The sequence below is a fragment of the Biomphalaria glabrata genome, chromosome 14 (genome assembly GCF_947242115.1).
Source record: "Biomphalaria glabrata chromosome 14, xgBioGlab47.1, whole genome shotgun sequence".
Classification (NCBI taxonomy): domain Eukaryota; kingdom Metazoa; phylum Mollusca; class Gastropoda; family Planorbidae; genus Biomphalaria; species Biomphalaria glabrata.
In genome coordinates, this window is record NC_074724.1 from 8,614,193 (window position 1) to 8,638,917 (window position 24,725).

The 24,725-nt window shown below is 36.0% G+C and overlaps 1 protein-coding gene across 1 annotated transcript in view; it reads right to left on the bottom strand.

Moving 5' to 3' along the window:
* The window catches only part of LOC106053117 (collagen alpha-1(XIV) chain-like), a 230,872-nt gene extending 210,643 nt beyond the window's left edge, over positions 1–20,229 (bottom strand). Inside the window, exons 1-7 of the mRNA XM_056011116.1 lie at positions 20,127–20,229; positions 18,506–18,895; positions 16,766–16,786; positions 16,269–16,498; positions 11,895–12,057; positions 8,162–8,344; positions 5,795–5,824 (exon numbers count right to left, since the gene is read on the bottom strand). Of these exons, the coding sequence (XP_055867091.1) occupies positions 5,795–5,824; positions 8,162–8,344; positions 11,895–12,057; positions 16,269–16,498; positions 16,766–16,786; positions 18,506–18,895; positions 20,127–20,187 (1,078 nt within the window). The 5' untranslated portion in view covers positions 20,188–20,229. The remainder of the gene's footprint in view (positions 1–5,794; positions 5,825–8,161; positions 8,345–11,894; positions 12,058–16,268; positions 16,499–16,765; positions 16,787–18,505; positions 18,896–20,126) is intronic.
* Positions 20,230–24,725: the final 4,496 nt, after the last annotated feature.

Here is a 24,725-nt window from a genome sequence, read left to right on the forward strand (position 1 = left end):
ATTAAAATAAAATCTTTTACAGACACTACATAGTAACAATAATTTAATCGAACACATTTTCTTACACATTCTCCGATATATTGTAATAGCCTACATCCGTAGAAAGTGCTATTTAGTTGGCTTCATCCTTTTAGGGCCTACACACTTAGCGATTAAAAAGCAACTGAATGCCTATATTTCTTGTAAAGATTTAGAGTTATCAATACATTATCAAACTTATAATGATTTTGAGGACAGGTAGGCCTATAATTAGAATTTATTAGATGCCAATCATATGGTATACAAATTATGGGCCAGATTGTATAGAAATGCCCGGGCCGATTTTGACACCCAGTCCGCCCGTGTATCAAGGCCACGAATATTCGTACGGTGGGCTGACGCTGACAAAGGGACAAAGGAGCCTCAGGCGATTACCTCACTCTTCTGACTGGTAAAAGGGGGTTTAAGTATTAATGTTTTCTGATCGCCTGAAAGCAGTACAGAAACCTACTTCCAAGCAACCATGAACCTGAAATACTATTTACTGGGACCAATGTTATTAGATCAGTTGGTGAATTTTTAGAATATTGGCGACCATTATAAGGACGGATACCGACAAGCAGTTGATCAGATATAGTAAGTTGATGCCATCTAATGTGACTATATTTAATTGCATGTATTTCCGATACTATAATTTCTATTTATGACTTCGAAATTAAATATCTCTGTACAGACAGAATAGAACCATAAGAACTATTGGGGCACATTTTAGTTAGTTATTATATATTAACATTGAGTTTGCTCTTATAGATAGATACACTATTAAATATACGCACACTTACAAAGTACTGAATCTAAATAAAAATGAAACAAAAGACCAAGTCCACTCACTTTTCTTCTTGTCGTCTGAAGCACCATCAGTCAAGAGAATGACAATCTTCTGTGCAGCGTCTCTGCCGCCGGCGCTTCTGCCAAACATGTTTTCTGAACGAATCAAGTCCAGGGCTTTGTCTGTTCTCGTGGTGGAGTTAAAGTATGGTCCCGAAAGAAGAGCCTGGAGAGACAACAGCAATAATTTGAAGGCCTTCCAATTGTGTTAACAGTTCATTGGATATTTTGTTTACGACAATTTAATCACACTAATCTTCTCGTTGTTTATTCTTTGAGTGTTTAAGAACCAGTTTACGTTTAAGTTATAGATTTACATTGGGAAAAGAAAAGAAAAGAAAGGAATACAAATAAATGTGATGGCGAGATAAGAGAACCCAAAGAAAAACGTAAGAAAAGGAGTCACATTTCTCAACGATTTTGAAAGAAATAGACAATAAATGTCAGAGAGGCGATATTGAAAGATCACTGCTGCCAGTTAAATAATAAAAAATACTTTTTACTACGGATTGCTGAGTGGTAAAGCACTTGGCTTCGGGATTTTTGGGGCACCTCTGAGTCCACTTTGCTCTAATGGGCACCATACATTAATTGGGGAAAAGTAAAGGCGGTTGGTCGTTGTGCTGCCCACATGACACAGTAACAAATGACCTTAACATCATCTGCCCTATAGATCGTAAGGTCTGAAAGGGGAACTTACTTTGTGATACAAGCGGAATTCTACGAGACTGAAAAGTGCGCACAAAAATTAATACAGATTTATTAAAATAGTTCACATATCAATAATTCTATATTCTGTGCATAAAAAAAAAACAACCAAAAAGATTAATTTTTATGGATTCGCTGTGTTATCAGCAGAATACGCCTTGGCTGGCTTCATAGGATGCAAGTAGGTCGATTTCCACAAGACATTCTGTATGGCGATCAAACAGAAGGCAGGAGGCTGTTCGCCCAATTTTACTGTATACGGATGTATGCAAACTCGAGATGAAGCTCTTCAAAATCGACACCAGCAGCTGGTATAAAGTGGCACTGGATAGATCCACATGTAGAGCGAGCATAAAGGAAGGGTCGGGATTGCAGATGTCATACACAGTAGTAGAAAGAAGGGTGAAAATGCAACGGTGACTATTGATTACATATGCCAGAACTAAGACAGCAGCTGTATATCAAGGATTGGCCTCATTAGTTACACAAGAAGTTGCAAAGGGAAAAGATCGTCACTTGAGGCGTAAAATGCCACAGCCTCCCATTTAGCCCTTTTGTGTATCCTAAGGCTTTGGAAATAGCAGCCCCTTTAACGTATATAAAAACTATGTCATGTACATTTTAATCCAATCCTCAAGTGTGTAACTTACTCTTCTAAGCTGTGCAATGTTTCTGTTGTCCTTAAGATCAAACCATTTCTGTGCCACACTGCTGAAGATAACGCTTCCGAACTGGACTTCGTTCTTGCCGATTCTGAAACTCTTGGCAATGTCGACGGTGAACTGCTGAATCTTCTTGTAGTTCTTGGGACCAATGCTGCCAGAGGCGTCAACAACGTAGATAACGTCAGCTTTGGCTTGGCACTCTGAAACACACAACCGTTAGAAGTTTCAATTGCGGCCTTCTGTAGCATTTATAAGTCTCGAGAGACGATCTTGTTGTTTCAATAGTAGAACACAATATAAAATTTATGTAACTTATAAGTTTAAATATTTTAATGGAAACTAGTTTGAAGCAAGAATAAGCACTAGAATCTATACTTTTTAATATCATCGCAGTATAGATATACAAATAAAAAAAATTGCACTATAATTGTATATTCCTTTTACTCACCAGGTGGCACTGTTTTACAAAGAGATGCGTGAAAGAAAAACAAAATGAATTAAAAATTTGCATTTAATAATAATAATAATAATAATAATAATAATAATCTTTATTATCCATAAGGAACTTTGTCTTACAATTCGTGCATTACACACACACAAAAATTGTGTGTCTAGGATAACTATGTCTCTATGATGAGATCCATGTGTCAATGAAATCTATGTGTCAATGATCTTTATGTGTCAGTGATATCGATTGCCTTATCTTAGTGTCTTAGAGCACTACAAGAACAAAGGAGAATAACCCACTATTTAACTTGTAGCATCATTTGCTAATATTAAAAAAATGGGGGGGGGGGGAGTACTTGTGACGTCATGTTCTTGCGAATGAGCTCAAGTGAATGTAAGAAAAAACGGGAATTCCCGATTCAGATTTCCCCCCTGAGCATGGGTTGCGAAAAGACTATAAAAAATACGAAATTTAGTAGAGGAGATCACAGTCAGTTCTGTAAACTAATATTGCTAGTTTCACTTAACAAATATAATACTTTGATTCTGTATTTTGATATATTTGGGGTGTTACTCTTATTGCATTTACTGATTAATGAGTCCAGCATTTTTTTTTTCTCTTCTTCACTTTATTAGTTCTTAAGTTACATTCATCTAGCAGAGGGCATTTTCAATCAAAGCAATTACCAAGTTTTCTAATTAGAATAATGTAAACTTCAACCATCGCATGAAATTAACATATGTAATGATAATGATTATCATGCACAATTTTATATGTACTTAAAGTATGATCCACAAGTGCATGAAAATAAACTTTAACATGTATGTTTAAATGTATTTATTAAAAAAAAATAATTAATGGGTTAGTTTGTCTATTGTTATACACGTTTACAATTCTAATAATTGTAGATTTTAAGAGTTGATAAAAAGTGCTCACCTACTTCAATAGCTATACAAATAGTAAAAGAAAAAAAAAAGTTTTAATTAGCAATACACAAGGATGTAGCAACAGAAGTATATGATATGTATAATATATAATAATATATTAGTTACATTGGTGTTAATTGACGTATTAATAATAATAATAATATATCTGAATAGTGATTTTCCTTGTAAATCCAATAGACTCCATAAAATGACCTCCTATTAAACATTCATGTATGATTTGGATAAATGCTGTCACGTGGCCAAGAGGGTTTAGCTGCATTCTTAAGTAACACAAAAGTCGTAGTATAACAAGCGTTTGGGAGAGAGGGGGGGGGAGTAGACAACTCTGAGACCCTCTGTGACACTTTCGGTGGCTAATATTGGCTTTAAAAGAGACCAATCGTCGCAGAATGCTTGACTGCAGGCCTGTGATGTGCCAACAATCTATTGATCCAGGCTGACCATTCGTTTTCACAGGTCAGGCGCACACTAGCTATTGATCAGGCTTCACTTGGTCATGTGGTCAAGCAGGTAAGGTAGGCATCTAGCCAGATACGTATCTGCACCTCTCTACAATCATTCTATCTCAGTTTTGGTCTCAAGTAAATGCCGCGTCGTGCTGAAGAGAGGCATCCAAGGGGCTGGGCTAGGCATGTTCAAAATAATTAGATACGTTTGCAAATTAGATAATACAGTTGTAACAGATTAATCAATAGAATCAAATTGTACCCTAATCAGCTAAAAATGTAATAGTTCTGGTATTTAATATAAGAATAGTTTGAGTATATCTTTTCACAAAATAGCTTTAAAAGTCGTAATTTAGCCCTAGATGAACAGTAAGTAGATTGATGGACATATGTACAAGATTTAAAAACAAAAAGATACTTACGTGGTTCAACTGAAAAAGTAAAAAAAAAAAAGAGAATCAACTCATTTTACATAACACTGGATTCAAGCCTAGATCTATGTTAAAGGAAATATATTTCAATTATAACATATTATCAGAATCAATATATATATATATTCCTTATATTACATAGAACGAATGAAAGTCATATATCAATGATACGACCTAATTATCGGACCTATACATATTCACAGTACACGGGTAAAGGACTTGTTGTTATAATTTGAAATTGTACCCTCATTGCCGCTGTCCAAAACTTGATACAGGCGACTTTGTTATCACTATCTCATATATGTACCAAGCATCTGGTGCCCATTCAATCACTTGAAATACAGCCGTCTTCTTTATCGTATAGATCATACATAACAAACGGAATCGTATAGATTTTTTGTAAAATGTAACATGTTCTACATGTTTCGGATGTTCCTTCAGTGTTGAAGATAATTTACTTCCTAGTCGAAACCTCCCGCAGGACGGCGAGGGATAGGAGAAGGCAGAAATTGAACACGGGACCATCGATACGTCCGAACGACAGCCCAGCGCGCAAACCGCACGTTCAGGCAGCCAAGTTGGCAGTTGAGTGAGTCTGTGTAAGGAGGGTTGTTATTAAATATGTGTGGTTGTGTGTTTCCCAGATAACGACCAGGAAAGGGGCGTGTTGACATTTTTGTATTGTTAGGCTAAAGCTTTTCTGATGAAACCTTGCGCTGGGACTGTCATAATCGATGCTCAGAGAAGTCAGCTTGAGTGATAGTTAAAGCGACACCATTCCTTACAGAAGGCCTAAACATTGACCTTCAACGTCACAACCTGTGGGCAGTTTAGACCAACAGCTCGTTGCCGCGTCGTACAGACCTGTGACATGGCCAAAAGGGAAAAAAAATTTTTTTGAATATAGGGACTTATGCTGTAGAATGCCCTTCGCATGCTGGTTTGTTGACTTCAATTTACTTTTCATTATAAGTAGTAAAAAGTTCCCCGTTCAGATCTTGTGGTGTATAGGGCAGATGTTGTAAAGGGCATCTGTTTCGGTTAACGGGGGTGTCATGTGGCCACCACAACGACCAACCGCCTTTACTTTTCCCCAACTAACGTCAGGTACCCATTATAGCTGGGTGGACTAAAAACAGGCGCCCGAAGATCCCGAAATAAAAAATCCCAGTCTTTACCAGGATTCGAACCCCAGACCCCGGTTCGGGAGCCAAGCGCTTAACTGCTCAGCCACCGCGCTTCCTTATAATTATCAAGGAAATTTTATGTGTTAAAATCTTACCGACGACTGGTTTTTCTTCACTTCCAGAAGCTGAAAGCAGAACAAAGCAATATAGGGTTAAATACAGTTATAGTGTAATTATCAAATCAACATATATCTCTATATATGTCGTTTGTCTAATATTAATAACTATTAACTAGCCATATGTTACACGCGGCTCGCGGGTCTTAATTTGCGTATCACTGTCGATATAGTCACTGTGAGTGTTTTGTAAACAATTAAACGAAATAATAATGTTATAAGTAAAGCGAATGCGTGATTGTAAAAATAGTATGAATGGAGCTATCAAAATAGCTAATCAACCTAAATCCATTTTTTTCTAATAAAATGTGCTTGTAGGCTTACATATATTTGATTAAAATACAAATTAAATAGACTTTATTTTGTATGTTCATGTGTTAAATTATAAAGTAGATATATCATCTTTGAATTAGATCTTGAGTTAGAGATACCCTAGATCTAGACTAATCTAGAGTTAAATATTGGCTTGGATAGAATTCTTTCTGCGCGTGCGTGGAGGCTTCTCTCTGCGCATGCGTGACCTTTTTTGTTAGATGTACGGACTCATGAATGGAACTATGAAAATGTATGTCGACACGGCTTCGCAGTTATAGCGAACGAATGTATGAAAAATGCTTTAGAAAAAAAAATTTGAATGTTAATTTATTTAAATATGAAATTAATGGATTATAATTAGTATGCTTATGTGTTAAAGTATAACACTATCTTTGCAAAGAGAAGTTCTATCATCTTAGAGTTGAATTAGAGTTTTAGACCTGGAATAAGGAGATGTGTAACATTTTGATCTTGCCTAATAAAAGAATGTAGGTCAGGACTTCTAAATTCGCAGATATAAGGAACGAATTTATGTAAAAATGCTTCTGAAAGTCAAATTTGAAAGTTAATTTTATTAAATAATGAAATCAATAGACTATATTTTGTATTTTTATGTGTCAAAGTAAAAAACTATCTGTGCAAAGTGTACTTTTAAAAATAAGTGCTAGATCTAGATCGTTTCGATTTAAACTTTACCATGGCCTTGATCCATGAAATACTAATACTTTCATAGAGTTGGGCAAGTTTTTTTGAGGATCTTTAGTTTGTTTTAGGGCTACTATATATACGTCATGGTTCCAGTTTGCACCAAAGGAACATTTGTGCCAAGTTTCATCGAAGATTGGTGAAACGGTTTTGATTTCTATTCGGGTCATACATACTCCTTACATTCTACTTTATAGTATAGATGAACGTGTATATGGCCAACGGTCAACAAGCATGTCATGCGGCCAACACAACGACCAACTTAAATCAGGTACCAATAAAAGTTGGGTGGACTAAGGTGTGCTCTAAGAATCCCGAAAAATCAAAATCTCTGTCTTCACCGAGATTCCAATCCAGATCCAGGACCGCTGGTTCGGAAGCCAAGCGCTTTAGCACTCAGCCACCGCGCCCTCGTTAAGTTGGAGGGCCGAGAAGTAATTTTCAAGGAGTAACATTACCAAAGTGTAGAAAATTATTAATTTTCGTGAGGAAAGCAATCTGTTTCTGCTCCTAAATATACACATGGATTTTTTTCGATTGCTGATCTTAAAATACTGATGAATATCCTCTAATGTATTCTACATGCTCTTTGTGTTGTCTCTCGTGTGTCTCTATTGTGTCTTTAGTGTGTCTCTAGTGTGTCTCTAGTGTGTCTTTAGTTTGTATCTAGTGTGTCTTTTAGTGTGTCTCAAATGTGTCTCTAGTGAGTCTCTAGTGTGTCTCTAGTGTGTCTTTAGTGTATTTTTAGCATGCCTCGACTGGATATCTTTATAACTCCATAATATCTAATCAAACGGCTATTACAAGCTTTACAGATTACTGTAAGAAATTGGTAGTGAATAGGTGCACTAATTTTTGTTGTCTTGTAAGACTAAATTGAGCCTTGATATTAACAAATATATACTTAAGCGTCCTTTGTGTCCTGTTTAATTGGAGCGTATAGCTGGGTTAGTTAGTTTTTAATTCCTTTATTTATTTGGTATTGTTTATTTATTAAGTGTCCTACTTTTTCCTTGAAGAGAAGGTATTCTTGTATTTATAGTTTAAACCACTGTTAATTATGAGTCACCTCCCTTAGCAAACTGTTACTAATTTTTTTTTATATTTCAATTTTTTAAAGATTTATTAACAGAAGATTTATATTATGTTTTTATTTCATCACCACCTATAATGTTCAAATTCGACTCAATCTATTTCTTATTGAGTTCAATTTAAATAACTACGATAACATTTTAAAGTAGGCCTACAAGTGAATCTCTTATAAAAATAAGCAAGTTTGATAGATTGATATATGTCAGTGTTAGTGTGTCGTATTAAAGGTCTCACCTGCGCATGTCCTTTGAGCAAGTTGATACAGAACGTTGTTCAGGAGGTCAAAGTCATCGGCGTTGAACACATTCTCCTCGTCGCCAGCAATGCTCACCAGTTCTACCTTGTTGTTACCTAGCCCAATGCCGATAGAAAATATGGTGGCGCCCCTGCTCCTCAATTTGTTAGCTGCCGTCTGGGCTGAAAGAAGAGAAGTTTTACTTTTACTTTTTTTTTTTTTACTTAGTGGCGTACCATGGGGAGGACTTGTGGGGCAGCAGTTCTGGGACCAGGGCGTATATATATATATATATGGCCATGGGCGTAGCCAGGGGGGGGTTTTGGGGGTTCAAACCCCCCCCGAAATGAAATCCCCCCCCCAAGGGGGGGGATCGGAATTAAGTGAATGATATTTTGCTTTGATTTTGTTTGTTTTAGGTGATATTTTAATACTAAACCATCACTTGCCCCTGCACAACCAATGGGGTTTTGAGTTTAAAACCCCCTACCAGGGGATTTTGAGTTTAAAACCCCCTACCAGGGGGGTTTGAGTTTAAAAACCCCTACCAGGGGTTTTGAGTTTAAAACCCCCTACCAGGGGTTTTGAGTTTTAAACCCCCTACTTGGGGTTTTTGCAGTCAACTCCCCCTCTTCTATAAAACAAACAAAAAAAAATGCAAACGAAAATCCCCTAATTCCAAGAGCACAGTTAAGGGAGATTTTGATTTTAAACCCCCCTCCAAAATTTACGATAAACCCCCTCTTCAATATAAAAAAAAGCTAATTACGCAGTCAAAATGTTATGAGCGTAGCTAAATGGGTTTTGACTTAGTTTTGAGTTTAAACCCCACTTGAGCGGGGTTTGAAGGTAAAAAATACCTCTTTAATAATAAAAACAAAAGCAAATTATACACTCAAAATGTTATGAGTGTAGTCAAAGGGGTTTTGAGTTTAAACTCCCCTCCAGTGGGGTTTGAAGCTAAAAAGTACCTCTTCAATATAAATAAAAGCAAATTACTCACTCTAAAATCTATAAGCGTAGCAAAAGGGGTTTTGAGTTTAAACCCCCCGCCAGGGGGGTTTGAGGCTGAAAAATACATCATCAGTTGAAGAAAAAAAAGCAAAGTACGCACTCAAAATGCTATGAGCGTTGCCAAAAGGGGTTTTGAGTTTAAACCCCCATTCAGATGGATTTGATGCTAAAAAATACATCTTCAATATTAAAAAAAAAAGCAAATTACACACTAAAATTATTTGAGCGTAGCCAATCCAATCGGGGGTTTTGAGTTTAAACCCCTCTTCTACAGATGGCGTTTTTTAAAAGTTTAAAACCCCTCTAGATGGTTTTGAGTTTAAGATCCTCTTTACAGAGCATTTTGAGGTGGAAAACCCCAAACAGATGATTTTGACGATAAAACTTCTCTTTTCAATATAAAATCTAAAGCAAACTACAGTCACTTAATTCCAAGAGCGTATTCAAGTGAGGTTACACATTTTTACCAGTGGCAGGGCTCCCTTAATAAACTGCAGTGAATAGTCATCTGCCACTAAATGTGGCTCAACAAAGATGGCTAAGACAGATTTTAGGAGTCAGTTATAGAGATCGGGTTTAAATCAAGGAAATCCTATGCCGAACTGGGAGTCGACCCTTTAGTAAGATTGTGAGAGAGCGATGCATGAGGTTTGCGTGACATGTTCTTCGACAAAATGAATTACGCATAAGAAGAGTTGCAATGTTATCCTAGTACAACTTGACGCCACTCATTCATTGAGGTCCTCATGGTAGGTGGGAAGAGGCTTCAGACATTACCAGTGATAGATTTTTATGGAAACAGCTTGACGTCAAATGCTCCGAACGGCGCGGGAGGGTCTAAGTCAGTAAGAATAGCACATTAGGTTTTTGAAATAAAACTTTTTTAATAGCAGGAAAATGCACTGTAGATACCTCAGAATATGCATTTTGTTGGCTTTCAATACCAGAAATAGTGCTTGGCGGCAGGGCTTCGCCACGCGCTGGGGGAGCTCTTAGCGCTCCCCCAGACCCCATTGCTATTAATAGTAGGGAATCTACAATTTTATGAAAACAGCTTGACGTCAAATGCGCCAAACGGCGCGGTAGGATCTAAGTCAGTAAGAATAGCACACTAGATTTTTGAAATAAAACTTTTTAATAGCAGGAAAATGCACTGTAGATTCCTCAAAATATGCATTTTGTTGGCTTTCAATACCAGAAATAGTGCATATACATATACAATAGAAAAAAATCCCCCCCCCAAAACCCCCCCCGAAAAAAAATCCTGGCTACGCCCATGTATATGGCTCCTTTTGTCTCGGAAGACAATGGATGCACACAAATGAGTCACTATTTTTCGTTTCGTCTTCAGTCGGGGAAGAATACGGTGTGGCTAATCAAGTCAATTCTGGAGCGGCAGAGGTTGCCGCAGTTCGTGCATATGTATGCCTTTGTTTTAGGGCTAGCTTACAGGGCAGCTTTCTTTTTTTTTTTTCTCTTGACTAAGGCCGCTTCATTTTTTTCCCTCTCAGCGTAGGTGGAGCCTTAGTAGGTATCAATAGTACATCAAATATGATATATTTAACTCCATTGTGCCACCATATACTTTTATTTGCTAAGTTTGTAAGCTCCGTTTGCATTATATGAACGGCTGTTTTTATGCAAATATGAATTACTAACATAATGATGTAAAATTTAGATATAGATCTAGTTGTAAATTATTCCGTAACGCGTGTGCTCGCGATTGTACCTATAAAAATGTCAATATGTATTTTTTTTAAAATTCTGACAAATACTGTCGTAAAGTAAAAATAACTTTATTTTATATCTCAGAAGTAAAAATATTGTCCAATAAATAGAAAACTAGAATGCATGAGTTTTGCTATATTTGCAGTAGAGCTGAAAGCCATTCGTTTTAATTAAGCTATTAGCTTAAAGTGGGAGATGAGAGGGACTATATTATTTCGCTTTTCATTTACTATATTTTAGGATGCAATAAAGATCTTTCCATGTAATAAGATGTAATGAACAACTTGTTGTATAGGATCATATAAATGTATTCAACCTCAACATTGTAACCCACATTTAATATGGAATACGAAAATGTTTAATCTTGATATAGTCATATGTGAAACATAAGGCTCTAAAACTACGAAATCGACATATACAATTCTACATCCGTGAAATAGCATGTACCTGTGCCTAGATAATATAGTTTTTGATTCTGTTTTATACAATTCTAGCCATATATTACCTGCGGCCTGCGGGCCTTAGTTTTACTGTATTACTAATCTAGTGGACTGGATTAAGATCTAAGTCAAACTTAGCTAATGTTCCTTTCAAGTTTTTCTTTTTCGCCACGAAAATAAAAGTATTTTTGCGAAAATGGGTTTATCCGTTATGCCGATACATTCATATCAAATATAAAATACTATGGAAACGGGTTTATCCGATTTGTTAAAAATTTCTTTAATATTGATAAGCTTAGTTTTTTAAAATGAAAGAAACGCGCGATGAATGGGATATAAAGTACGTCATGATGTCTAAATTCGCAGATATCAGGAGCGAATTTATGTAAAAACGCGATCGTTTTAGTCCTAATAACCGGCTGATTCGATTAACCAGATTCAACTGTATAATAGGATTCGTTTCTCTACTTTAGGATTTGGTCCAAATAGGCAGCTGGCCCCGTTTAACCGGACTCGCCTGTATAGCATGATCGTGAAATCTCATACTTACTTGAGCTTGGCTTGTCAGACTGGCCGTCAGTTAAAACAATGACAATATCCTTGGCGTCTGCTCGGCCTCCGTTTGCGGGATCGAACATCTTGTTGTCAATGATGGAGTTGAGGGCCTTGTCTGTCGCAGTGACTCCGGCTGAGTAGGGAGTTTTGAGTATTGCCTGAAGTATGAACATGAAGTGTGTAGATATTTATACACAAAGTCACTAACTATACAGAATTTAGGAGGGTATTTTATTATATGTTGAACTGTTTATATTATGTACGTACTACAAAAATAAGGTGTGTTACCAATATGTATATATATATGGCTCCTTTTGTCTTGAAAGGCAATGGATGCCCCCAAATGAGTCACTGGTTTTGGCTTAATCTTGAGACGGGGCAGAATCTGGTGTGGCTAATCAAGCCAATTCTAGAACGGCAGACTTTGCCACAATTCGTACATGTGTATGCCTCTGATTTAGGGCAGCTTTCTTTTTTTTCCTCTTGATTAAAGCCGCTTCAATTCTTTTGTTCTCAGCAAGGGTTTTCCCAGCACGCACAGTCTGTCTCCATGCACTCCGGTCTTTGGCTATGTTTTCCCACATACTTTTGCTGATGCCTGAGGCTCTCATGTCTCGCTTGCAGACATCTCTATATGTTAGTCTTGGGCGGCCCTTGGGTCTGACTCCTTCCACAAGCTCAGCATATAAGATATCTTTCGGGATTCTACCATCTGGCATGCGGGTGACATGTCCGAGCCAGCGTAATCTTCTTTGTGTCAGGAGAGCATACATGCTGTTCATATTGGCCAATCTCAAAACTTCCTGATTGGAGACATGGTCCCTCCAAGAGATGCCCAGTATGCGTCTCAGGCAGCGCAAGTGGAAACTATTCAATCTGTGCTCTTGGTACATATATGTTGACCAGCTTTCACTGCACTAAAGGAGAGTGCTCACAACACAGGCGTTGTAGACTAGGATTTTGGTCGCTGTGGTCAATTTACCATTTTCCCAGACGCGCTTGGAGAGTTTTGCCAATGCTGTGGTAGCTTTTCCTATTCTTTTTGTCAGCTCGATGACTAAGTCTAGGTTACTGACAATTGTTGAACCCAAGTAGGTAAATTCCTGCACCACTGAAAGGGTGTGGTTCCCAATTTGTATTATAGGTATTTCTGCGACGTCTTGTGCCAGGATTTCGGAGAGACTTATAGTAAGGCTAAACTCTTGACAAGCAGCTGCTAAGGCGTTCACTAGCTTCTGTAGACCTCCTTGTGAGTGAGATACCAGTGCCGCATCATCGGCAAACAGCAGCTCCCTTATCAAGATACGACGCCTTTTCGTTTTGGCTTTAAGACGTGCCAGGTTAAAGAGCCTTCCATCGGATCTGCTATGGATGTATATTCCGTCTTCCAGGGATTTAAAAGCACTGGATAGTACGACTGAGAAGAAGATGCCAAATAGTGTAGGGGCCAGTACACATCCTTGTTTTACACCGCTCTTAATGGAGAATGGCCTGGAGGAAGAACTTTCAAACTGAACGGTGCCCTGCATATTTTCGTGAAAAACTGACACTAGTTTTCTTAACTTATTTGGGCAGCCGATTCTCTCTAGTACAGCAAATAGACCGCTTCTGCTAACAAGGTCAAAGGCCTTGGTCAAATCAATAAATGCTATGAAGAGGGGCTGCTTTTGTTCTCTGCTCTTCTCCTGTAGCTGCCGCAGAGAGAAAATCATATCTGTTGTAGATCTACCTGCCCTAAAGCCACACTGCGACTCTGGATAAACACGATCTGCCAGGATCTGTAATCACTTTAGTAATACTAGCAAAAGCCTTTCCGACTATGCTAAGCAGTGAGATGCCTCTGTAATTGTTACAATCAGAGCGGTCGCCTTTATTTTTATAAATTGTAACAATGTTGGAGTCTTTCAATTCCTGGGGGACCATTCTTTGTTCCCAGCACAAGCTTAGCAGTTCATGGAGTGGTTTGATTAGGGCATGTTTTCCAGCCTGAATTACTTCAGCAGGAATGCCATCTCCTCCGGGTGTTTTCCCATGTGCAAGCATGTCAATGGCAATGCTCAGCTCCTTTACTGAGGGCGTTTCGTCTAATTCCGTCAAAACTGGAAGTGATGGGAAGTTGGAAACAGCATTTGGTGAGATGGCGTTTTCAATCTGGTAGAGTTCTGCATAGTGTTCTACCCATCGTTCCATTTGCAGCGCACGATCGCTGATGATTGAGCCATCTTTTGACTTGAGTGGAGCACACTTGCTGGTGTGAGGTCCAAAGGCTTTTCTCATGCCCTCATATAGTCCTCTTATGTTACCACAGTCGGCACAAGATTGAATATCTTCGCATAGCTCCTGCCAGTATTGTTAGCGCATTGTCTCGCTACTCTTTTGGGAATTGTTACGTGCAGCTCTGAGCCTTTTTAAGTTTTTTTGGGGTGGGATCCTTCTTGTAGATTAGCATGGCTGCTCTCTTGTTCGTAGTGGCAGTTTCCATTTCTGGCGGACTAGCTTCAAACCAGTCTTCGCTTTTCTTGGTTTTGTTTCCAAAGACCAGTGATGATGTTTGGTAGATTGTATCACGCATAAACGTCCAGCTTTTTCCCACCTCAGTCACAGAGAAGTTTTTATTTATACACTAACTATACAGAATTTAGGAGGGTATCCTCCTGTATGAATTATATGCTTCGACGCAAAATACTTTATTTTATTATATGTTGAACTGTTTATATTATGTAAGTACTACAAAAATTAGGTGTGTAAGCAATATGTATATATGATATATATATATATATGTAAACTGTGTACATAATTATACAAGATACCATATACCTATACATGAAGTATGTATATAATAATGAAGGAATCACGCTTATCTACAATTCGAAAGGAAGAAAACAGTTTGCAACATATTTAATTATATAAGTATATGCACAAGGATTGGCCTCTATAGTCACATGAGAAGGAAAAGTTCGTCTCTCGAGACGTAACTACCACAAACTGAAAGCCACAGATATGAAAAAAAAAAGTGGTTATCATTAACATTTAATTCTCGCCAACGATAACAGTAGTTATAAGGGCACTAAACAGTGAAATAGCTAAAAAAAAAAAAAGGCTCCGAAAACTCAAAAAGGAAAAAAAAATTGAAAAGAAATAGACAAGGGAGTCAAAAGTAAACATGAATATTTTGAGTAGAAAATTATGGTTCTTTCCTGTAAGAGTCAGGGCCGGTCCTACAGATTGCGGGACCCTATGCAAAACGGATTGCTCGGGGCCTAGTCTGGTAGGGATATGGATAATAATTGAAAATTAAGATTTTGTTTTAGAAAATAAATTTGTCTTTTTTATTCATACTTTACTAAGTAAAAAATCACTATTAAATTTACTTTACGAGCCATTTACAGTAGATAATAGTTTTCCAACAGAAAGCCGATAAACATTCAGATCTTCTTTTTAGATTTACTATCGACGAGCAAAATATTGCCTTTGATCTTTTTAAGAGGTCGAGTTAGATTTAAATCTATATTTATTAAAGTATATTAAGTCTTGGAATGTCCTGTTTTGGTTGAAACTCGCCTTACATTTTTATTCAATGAAAGATGACAATGCTGTTTTTTTTTCATATCACGAGTAAGATATCATTTTCCATATTGATAAACATCCCGAAATGTCAATTTTGTCAATTTTTCAGGTGATTTGTATGATTTTTTTCGGAGATTTTTATGACTTTTTCGTATATTTTGCAATTTCTGGAAATTTACATGAGCTCCTGGAAAATCGGAAGGCCGTGGTAAACCTTTATAAGTTAAAATGGTTTAATTTAATAAATTACATTTAGAATTAGCGCGGTCGCGTAGGTTGCAGTAGCCTAATTAGAGTAACTAATTTTAAAGAGGTTCTATATATACCAAAGGAAAGATAATAAGTGGGGATCAGCCAATAAGTTTCAAGCTTCATGTTAAGTCAACTTTTTTTTAGCGTATTATTGAAATGAAATTATATTGTGTTTTAAATGCGTGTGCTGATTTTTTTAAAATTTCAATGGTGCACATTTAGGTTTGGTTCGAGGAATATGTTTCTAGAAATCGGACATCTAAATCGACAGTATAAAATTGAGAAAATAAGCTACAAAAGACAGACTTAATTGGTCACCTCGCCCCCCACCCCAACCTCCCTTTTTTAAAGGAATTTAAAATCATGTATGCCAGTCTATTTCTTCCGCATCCTTCTTTCTCTTTTTTTCCCTATTTCTCTATATATCCTCTCACGTTCTCTCCTCTCCTCTCTCTCTCTCTATATATATATATCTTCTAGCGTTCTCTCTTTCTCTCTCTTAAAATCTTTTTCTCTCAATATAACTATTTTGAGACAAAGTATATTCTACCTTCATAACTTCCACGGGGTCGTTGTATTGGTTCAAATTAAACCACTTCTGGTAATTGGTACTAAATCCCACAACACCAAACCTAGCGTTGTTTGGACCAATCAAGAAGGCCCCAGCCAAGTTGGCGGCAAAAGAAAGCTGCTTTTTGAAGTTAAGAGATCCAACACTGCCAGAGGCGTCAATGACGATGATGATGTCAGATTTGCCTCGGCATTGGAAGGGAAGAGGCGCTGTAGACATATTTGCAATTAACAAAATTTAAAAAAAAACGTTGCCAAACAATTAAAATAAAAAATAACCCTTTTTATAAGATTAAATCATGAAGGTAGATTAAAAACATTACTATGTCATAACAAATGAAAAGTAATTGTTTGCCTGTTTATTCCCGAACACGTTAATTACATTTTTGTTACTTTTAAAATCTTGTTTTTCTTTCTTTTTTTGTTATACTAAATGTGAATTAGCCCAAGGATAGAATGACTCTATTGACTACTTACCAACAGATACACTTCCTGGCGCTACAAAAAGAAAATGTTAAAACATTGTTTTATGATCGTGTTGTAAAGAAAAATAGTTCTAATATAACATTTTCTTAACAATAACTTCAGCCAACATTTCCAATACTCTAGATATATGTACGAATATTCATGTGTACGTGTGATGTGTGTTTAAAGAAGCATGTGAAATGCATTTGAAATTAAGGACTGCGCTCATCTAATTTTTATAAAGTATAATGTAAGGAGTATGTATGAATGTGTGTCTAGAAATCAAAACCGTTTGACCAATCTTGAAAAGACTTAGCATAAATATTTCTTTGGTCATGGCGGAGACCGTAGTGTATGTTTAAATTCTCTCCACAACCGGAACACTCTCAAAATTAGAAAGAAAAAAAAAACAACACTAAAATTATATATATTAAAGAACGAAACTTTTTTTAACAAATCGGGTAAACCCGTTTTACACTCCACTTTCATTTTCGTGGCCAAATCATTGAAAACATGTTAAGGTATCATTAGCAATGTTTGACATAGAACTAATCCAATCCAGTAGATCAGTAATACCCGAACTAAGGCCCGCAGCTGCGGGTCATATCCAGCTAGTAATAACATATAAAAATAGCAGACACTCGTTTGAGATTATTTAGCTGTAACTTGCAAAATAGGTGTTCATGAATTTGTACGGCCATTGAAATATACCTACAGCGACCTAGTCATATGAGTGTTGGAAGACATTGATAAAGGTTAAATTAAAGGAGGCTACATCAGCATCAACTACTCGTGCGGGAAAAAGGAGTCACATACATACAGAGATCTTGTCACCAGCGTAGAAATCCTCTACACTTGCCAACTTTACGAATTTGTGACAGAAGGTCGAACTAGTTTTGAGGAACATGTCCTTAGAAAAAAAAAGTGTAACATGCCCCCCTCCCCCTCGCAAGAGAGCAACAACAAGGATGATAATGCGAGAAAAATGTATACAGGGTCTCGTTTAGCATGGAAACCTTAAGAGCACCCTGGACAACATTGCCAGATACTTGGATAGTGCTACAAAGGTACAATCCTAGCAGGAAGCCTTAGTGCATGGAGATATACAAATGATTACAAAAACTGTTGTTTTGTTTTTGTATACAAAAAAATGTAAGTTTCATTATATATATATATATATATATATATATATATATATATATATATATATATTCAACCTAAACTGTGTATATAGTATATCTCATAAATAAGTGACAAAAAAATTAGGACCAAGCTAGTCTCTAAATATAATAATTCAAAATTATATAAGAATACGACCAATGTTGTTTTCAATGGCATTTTTGTATGGAATAAAATATTAGAATGCCAACTGAGATGGGCAGCACGGAAACCTTCTTCCAACTCTCCCCTTCCCCACCGGTCCACAACAGAAACTGGAACCAGAACTCACTGAGAAAGATAGGACATTAAAGCTGCGCTATACGAAAACATTTTCTTTTTAAATATGAAAACATTCAACAACAGCGTTACATCTTTTTTTCGTCTTTCAAATTTTTTATGAAACTAGAATAAAGTCAAATCATTTGCTTTCTCTGTTTTTAAAAGAATAAGACATTTTTACATAATTATTAAATGTTAATATTCAGTCTTATTTATTTTAATGTACTTTTTAAAAGAAGAAAAAGAAAATAGTATTTTTTTTTTAATTTTTTTTTTTTGCAATTAAAGTTTTATAGTATCCATACAGCTTACCTTTTCTGCAATCCACTATTAAACCACCAACTGCGCAAAACAAAACGACTCCAGTGTCTACTACTGAACCTAGGACATTTTTCCCAATGGTCAGGCTGTCCGAGATGATATTGCCAAATATGTCTACGCCGCCTCCAAGGATGCCAAAACCAGTGTCCAAAACTGTGCCGGCCACGGTCCCTAGAGCTCCACCAAGATTGCCCTCCAAGATTTGACCGACTGCCGTACCAGTACCAGAGACGACTTTGTCCACAGCTCCTACACCAGTCTCTACGACTTTGCCGACGACATTAGTCCCTGAACCCACGACATCTTTGACGAAATTCCCTGTCCCAGTGGCTACCTCGTTCAAAGCATTACCAGCACCACCGATAACGTCTTTGACAAAATCTGTAATGGAAGAGATTTTTTTTTAAATGAGACACTTTTTAAAAATCTTTTAAAGCTAAATAAAGAACGAATATAGATAATAATAAGGCTTGTCTTCGAGTCCGAAGATTAGTGAGGAATGCAGTATTTCCCGTGGCTGCGCAGCCCCAGCTGTGACCTACATATTTAGCCACATCAAAATAACGATGAAGTAACGCAATGATCAACACTGTTGGGACTTCGAGCCCCTACTAAATAATTAATTAATGTGAGAGTGTGTTGCAAGCAAACGTTTAGGCTACCTCTCTGGACCACGTCTTTCATGATCAAAATCAATAAATCTATATTGCTATTAAACATCACTCACCGCTTAATGATATTGTTTTAAGTTTCCTTTTAATGACATATATATATATGAGACCAAAAGAAAATCTGCTGCCGAGAACAAACGCAGACGGCGAAAAGAAAATCTAAATCAACCACATGCGGACAACGGTTGTGTTTGCCCTGGAAGTGGCAAAATATGTAGGTCACATCTGGGGCTGCGCAGCCACGAGAAATATTGCATTCCTCACTAATCTTCGGACTTGAAGACAGGCCTTCTTATTATAATATATATATTATATATATGTGTTTATATATATATCTATATATTAGATGTTTTTTAAATAATGTTTTGATACACTATAATGTTCCGTTGTTTTTTAGTCTAAAATTCATTAGTTATTAGGAGAAAAACAGCAGGAAAAAAATGGCGAAGGCAGCCATAGTGTACTTATAACTTTAATTTTGTTAAATCAATTTTAATTTGTTTATGTTTATTGAAAGATTATCTACGCTTTGATTATTATTCTTACGTGAATCTAGTATAGATTACTTTTACATTGCAGATTTAGAAGTAGATCTATATCTAGATCTTAAGAGTTTTAAATCAACAATCTAGATCTAGTTCTAAAAGTCTATATAATGAAAGTGTCAATAAATACTAAAAACATTGATAATTATACAAAGTAGCTCTGGCCTGATGGATAGACACAGAAATACATCGTGCTGATGGTGCCATAGTAAGATCCGATCTCAATACCCGAGTCAACCTATTTTTTATTTGTATAATTTCTTTATCTAAATTTATTAATTTTTTTTAGCTATATAAAGGAGGAATTGTCTTTTTTTTTTTTACTTTAAATGTAGTTTTTAAAGTGTGTACATTTTATGATACATGAATGAATGACTATTGACTACTGTTACTTACTAAACAAGCCAAAGGACTGGGTAACTAGGCAGGCGATGAGAACAATCTGAACTACACGCATTCTTGGAAATGGGATTTCTCCTTCCTCGAGTTGGATAGAAAACTATCTGTATACATGAAATTAATAAATAAATTTACAAAAAAAAATAACAATTAGACTGATCAAGTGTAAAATTGTTTGAATGTTTTAAGTAAAAACTTTCAAATAGTTACGCTCGACTGCACATAGGGGCAACAAAGCGTGTGTGATCTGATCAGTCGGTCTGTTAATCTGTGTAAGCGTAGAGCCATGAACGAATGTCAGTCATTAGCATGGCAAAAAGTTTGTACAAGGTTATTTCTCCAAGCTTAAATTTTGCAAAATTATTTCTTTTGGCTGACAACACAAGAATCAAAAAAATAATTTAACCAATAACTATTGGATAATTAATTATTTTGTTTGGTATCTCGAACAAGGGAAAGAGGCTTTACTTGACTGAAGTGGTGGTATAATCTGAATTAGTTTCATTTTGGCTCTTCTAAATTGTAATGAACAATACATTACAATCTTCTCTAGTCATAAGTGGCCCACTAGCACGTCGGCCCGAGGAGGCCTGATCCCCTAGTTTGAACTCAGGTCTTTCCCACTACCCTTTTAAATCCAATTACGGTGAAAAACAACCAGATATCCCTCCCCCCTCCCCTCATCCCATTTTCCCAGCTGGTCCAGACTAGTGATAAGATCATAGCGTATTGAGAAACCAAAAGGCATGAAACAGCGCTAGACAAAAACAATCGCTAAAAATATTAATAACCGCTCAGATTTATTGTAGCTGGTAAAATTTAATCACAAGTCTGATCCAAACTATTCGATACCATTACACTTCGTATAAGCGTTGTTTCTTTTTTAAAAATATTTTCATATATTTTTCTTGCTAGTATTTAGTGGGTTTTTTTTATCAGACCTAACTCTGGTAAGTCCTTGTAGAGAAATATTTGTAAATCAACAAACGGATCAACAAATAGATATAACGTTATACAAGTGATGTATCGAGGAAGAGTGCAGACCAGACACTTCTGGCGCTGGAGCGGCCAACATGACTTCGTTTACACGTTTTATAAGTTCTGTATCATTTACTGGAGACTGATCTTATGGAAATGAGATTAAAGAGATAAAACATACACAATTTGGAAATTGATGGTAAAAGGAAGGAGCCCGACTGTCTTGCATATTATAGTGATATGGCACCGTGTTGTAGTAATATAATAAAATTATATTAAAATAATATTTTAAAAATTAGTATGGCGTTTTAAGCTCTTGCATATTTCACAAGTGTGATACGAAATCAAACTGCTTTCATTATCAGTTGTAGTTGAATATAATTTATATCTCACAGCAAACTCTTATAATGAATTGAAAAAAAAACACATAGATATACGAATGAAAATTGGATGAAGTAATATGTTATCTTCATCCATGAATAAATATAAGACACACATTTCAAAGTTGTCTCTACATTTCTTGTTCCCGAACTCAGCTGAAACTGATTATATATTGATGAAATATCACATAGGCGTTAGAAATTCCAACAGACCATCCGATCACTTTTTCCTATAAAGGTTCGATGGTAAGTAAACTGGATTCAATCTTGTCTTTGTGTTTACAACAAAAAAAAAGGCCACATGGATTCTCAACCTAACAAAGTCTTCTGACTTACCTTGTCAGCTTGTGGATGGCGTCAGAAGAAAATCCTGTACATTTTATAATGTTACTGTGAATTAATGAACCCAGCCATCTTGGCGAGCATGCTACTAGATTGCCATTTGTGTTTACCGCATGACCGGTCGTGACGGACAAGCCAACAGTACCTTAGTCTCAGGTTGACCGTTATTAACATGCCTGATGGTAGTAAGCTAGTGGTTTAAATCGCTTTTGAATGGGATTCGACTTGAAACATATTGCTACTATGTTTACACGCCGTTATCCGTTTTCAGCAGTTCTCACAATCTGAGGGTCTTCCTGTATCACTTTACCTGTCCATCTTCATCTATCTATCTATCTATCTATATCTATCTATCTATCTATCTATCTATCTATCTATCTATCTATCTATCTATCTATCTATCTATCTATCTATCCGTCTGTATGTCTGTTTATCTGTCTATGTATCTATGTATCTATCTATATCTATCTCTCTCTCTCTATATATATATATATATATATATGTATGTATATCTGTATGTCTGTGTATCTATCTATTATCCATCTATCTATATATCCATCCATCTATCAATATTATGTCTGTCTGTCTCTATCTATCTATCTATCTATCTATCTATCTATCTATCTATCTATCTATCTATCTATCTATCTATCTATCTATCTGTCTGTCTGTCTGTCTGTCTATTTATCTATCTATTATCCATCTATCTATATATCTTTCTATAATAATAATACTAATCTTTATTGTCCGTATGGAAATTTGTCTTACAATTTGTGCATTACACCAAACAAAAAACATTATAACTATAAGAAATCAAAGTGTACATTCACACCAGACTCACTCATAATTTACATGTGATAAAGTTTATATCCATCAATCTTTGTCTGTTTGTCTCTCTCTGTTTGTCTATCTATCTATCTATCTATCTATCTATCTATCTATCTATCTATCTATCTATCTATCTATCTATCTATTTATTTATCTATCTATCTATCTATCTATCTATTTATCTATTTTTCTATTGGTTTAGTTACCTATTTTGAATTTGCAAAAAAAAATTTTAAATAACTGTAATCTCTTTTTGTTTAGTTATCGGATTTTATTTGATTTACATTCTTAACTCTTTTGTTCCTTTGGCAACGAAATCATTGAACAAAAAGTAACTTACTGTGGTAAATTTCACATGTTATGTTTAAAAGAAACTGGGGTACAAATTTTATTTTGTTAACTTACAGTACAAATTGTTTGCACTAATATTGCTTTTTATTGTTGTTTATAATACACAATTGTCATACAAACATCCTCAAGGATAATAAAGATAAATATGATTTTAAAAATATCATTATTATTATTAAGCAATAAAATGCAGAAAGCGGTATGGAATAATGTGAGGGTGATCAGTCAGTTGATGTAATAACCTTACAAAGCTTGTGTATATATGTTTGGTTGAGATGAATAAGCTGCTTGTGTGGAGACTGAAATCGATTCACTGTGTAAAATAGAAAAGTTTTTATTCATGCCAGATTAGGCTCGAGCTAAAAAGTATTTGCCGAGTACCTGAACAGCCCTGTTTCTGTAATGTACAAGTGACTCTTTTCATAGGGCAGTGACCTTTTTTAACGAGCTATGGGGATCTGGCGCATAACGAGCTTTGGAAATTCATTCTACTGGTATCTACACTCTTTCGTTTTGTTAGGTTAAATGAAGTTTAAATTAAGAAAGAATGGTACGGCTCTACCCTGACGTTTGAGATACATTCAATGCAGTTTTATAGCCCTGAGATCCTCCTGGTGTTCAGCTAGACGTCCTTTGTGTTTAATATTTTTTTAAAAATTGCATACAGAAGGATGACCTGTCACTAGGAAGAATTCAACCGTCCCATTTGTTGGGGTAGAAAATGTCTTATTAACCTTTGACCAGCTCCACCCTCAATCTAAATGACTCGCATGCCCAAACATATGTTTGATCAGAACATACCAAATATAATATAGGAAGACGGGCTGTACAAATGAAATAATAATAATAATAATTGTAAATGGTTCTGAGACATGGGTATTATACAGAAATCAACGCTTTCACCAAAGATGTTTCCGCACTATCATGGACATATAGTGGCACTACAAACAGCGATGTCCTACAAACGCCGGTATGGATAGTATTGAGAAATTTCCTATGGTCCGACGCCGACAGCTACGATGGGAAGGGCACGTAACTCGTATGTGGGACAATTTAACAATTTTATTTGTCTATGCGTTAAAATACAATGTGGAGTCAAAGAAAACTACAAGATTACTACATTTATGTTTTTATGGAAATCTGGCAGTTCTGTTATAATAATTGAATCTGAACTCTAGACACTTTTAATATTGTTTTGGGAGTCAATTTCAAAGATTTCAGGTGCTCACACTAGCTGTTAGTGAACTATGAATATATATATAATTATAAACATTTTAAAAAGCATGGATTTATTTGAAACAAATACGTGCATATTTTGATCATTATAAAACCTATATTGCCACATTTAAACTGGCTGCGAGAAACCGAAACGAAGAATTGCAAGTCAAGAATTTACAAATTATAATTCAACCAGATTAAAAAGAGAGTTTGTGTTTTCACCCAAACTCAGGGGTCCCTGGGCAACTGTCGCTCCTGTTGAATTAGTTGTATAGTAAAAAATATTCCCTATTTAATAGTACCGTTTTCGTCTATTTTGATGACGTCATTTTCTTGGGTATTTGTTTGTGTGCATTATTTGATCTCCCCTTGTTGCTTCGTCATATTTTTTGTTTATGACGTAGTAGACTTTCGTCGTAGATCGTTTGGTTCTTTCTCTCCATCTTGGACTGTAGAGCCAAGCTGTATATCTTTGGAGCCCCTGATTTATACTTGTGTCTTC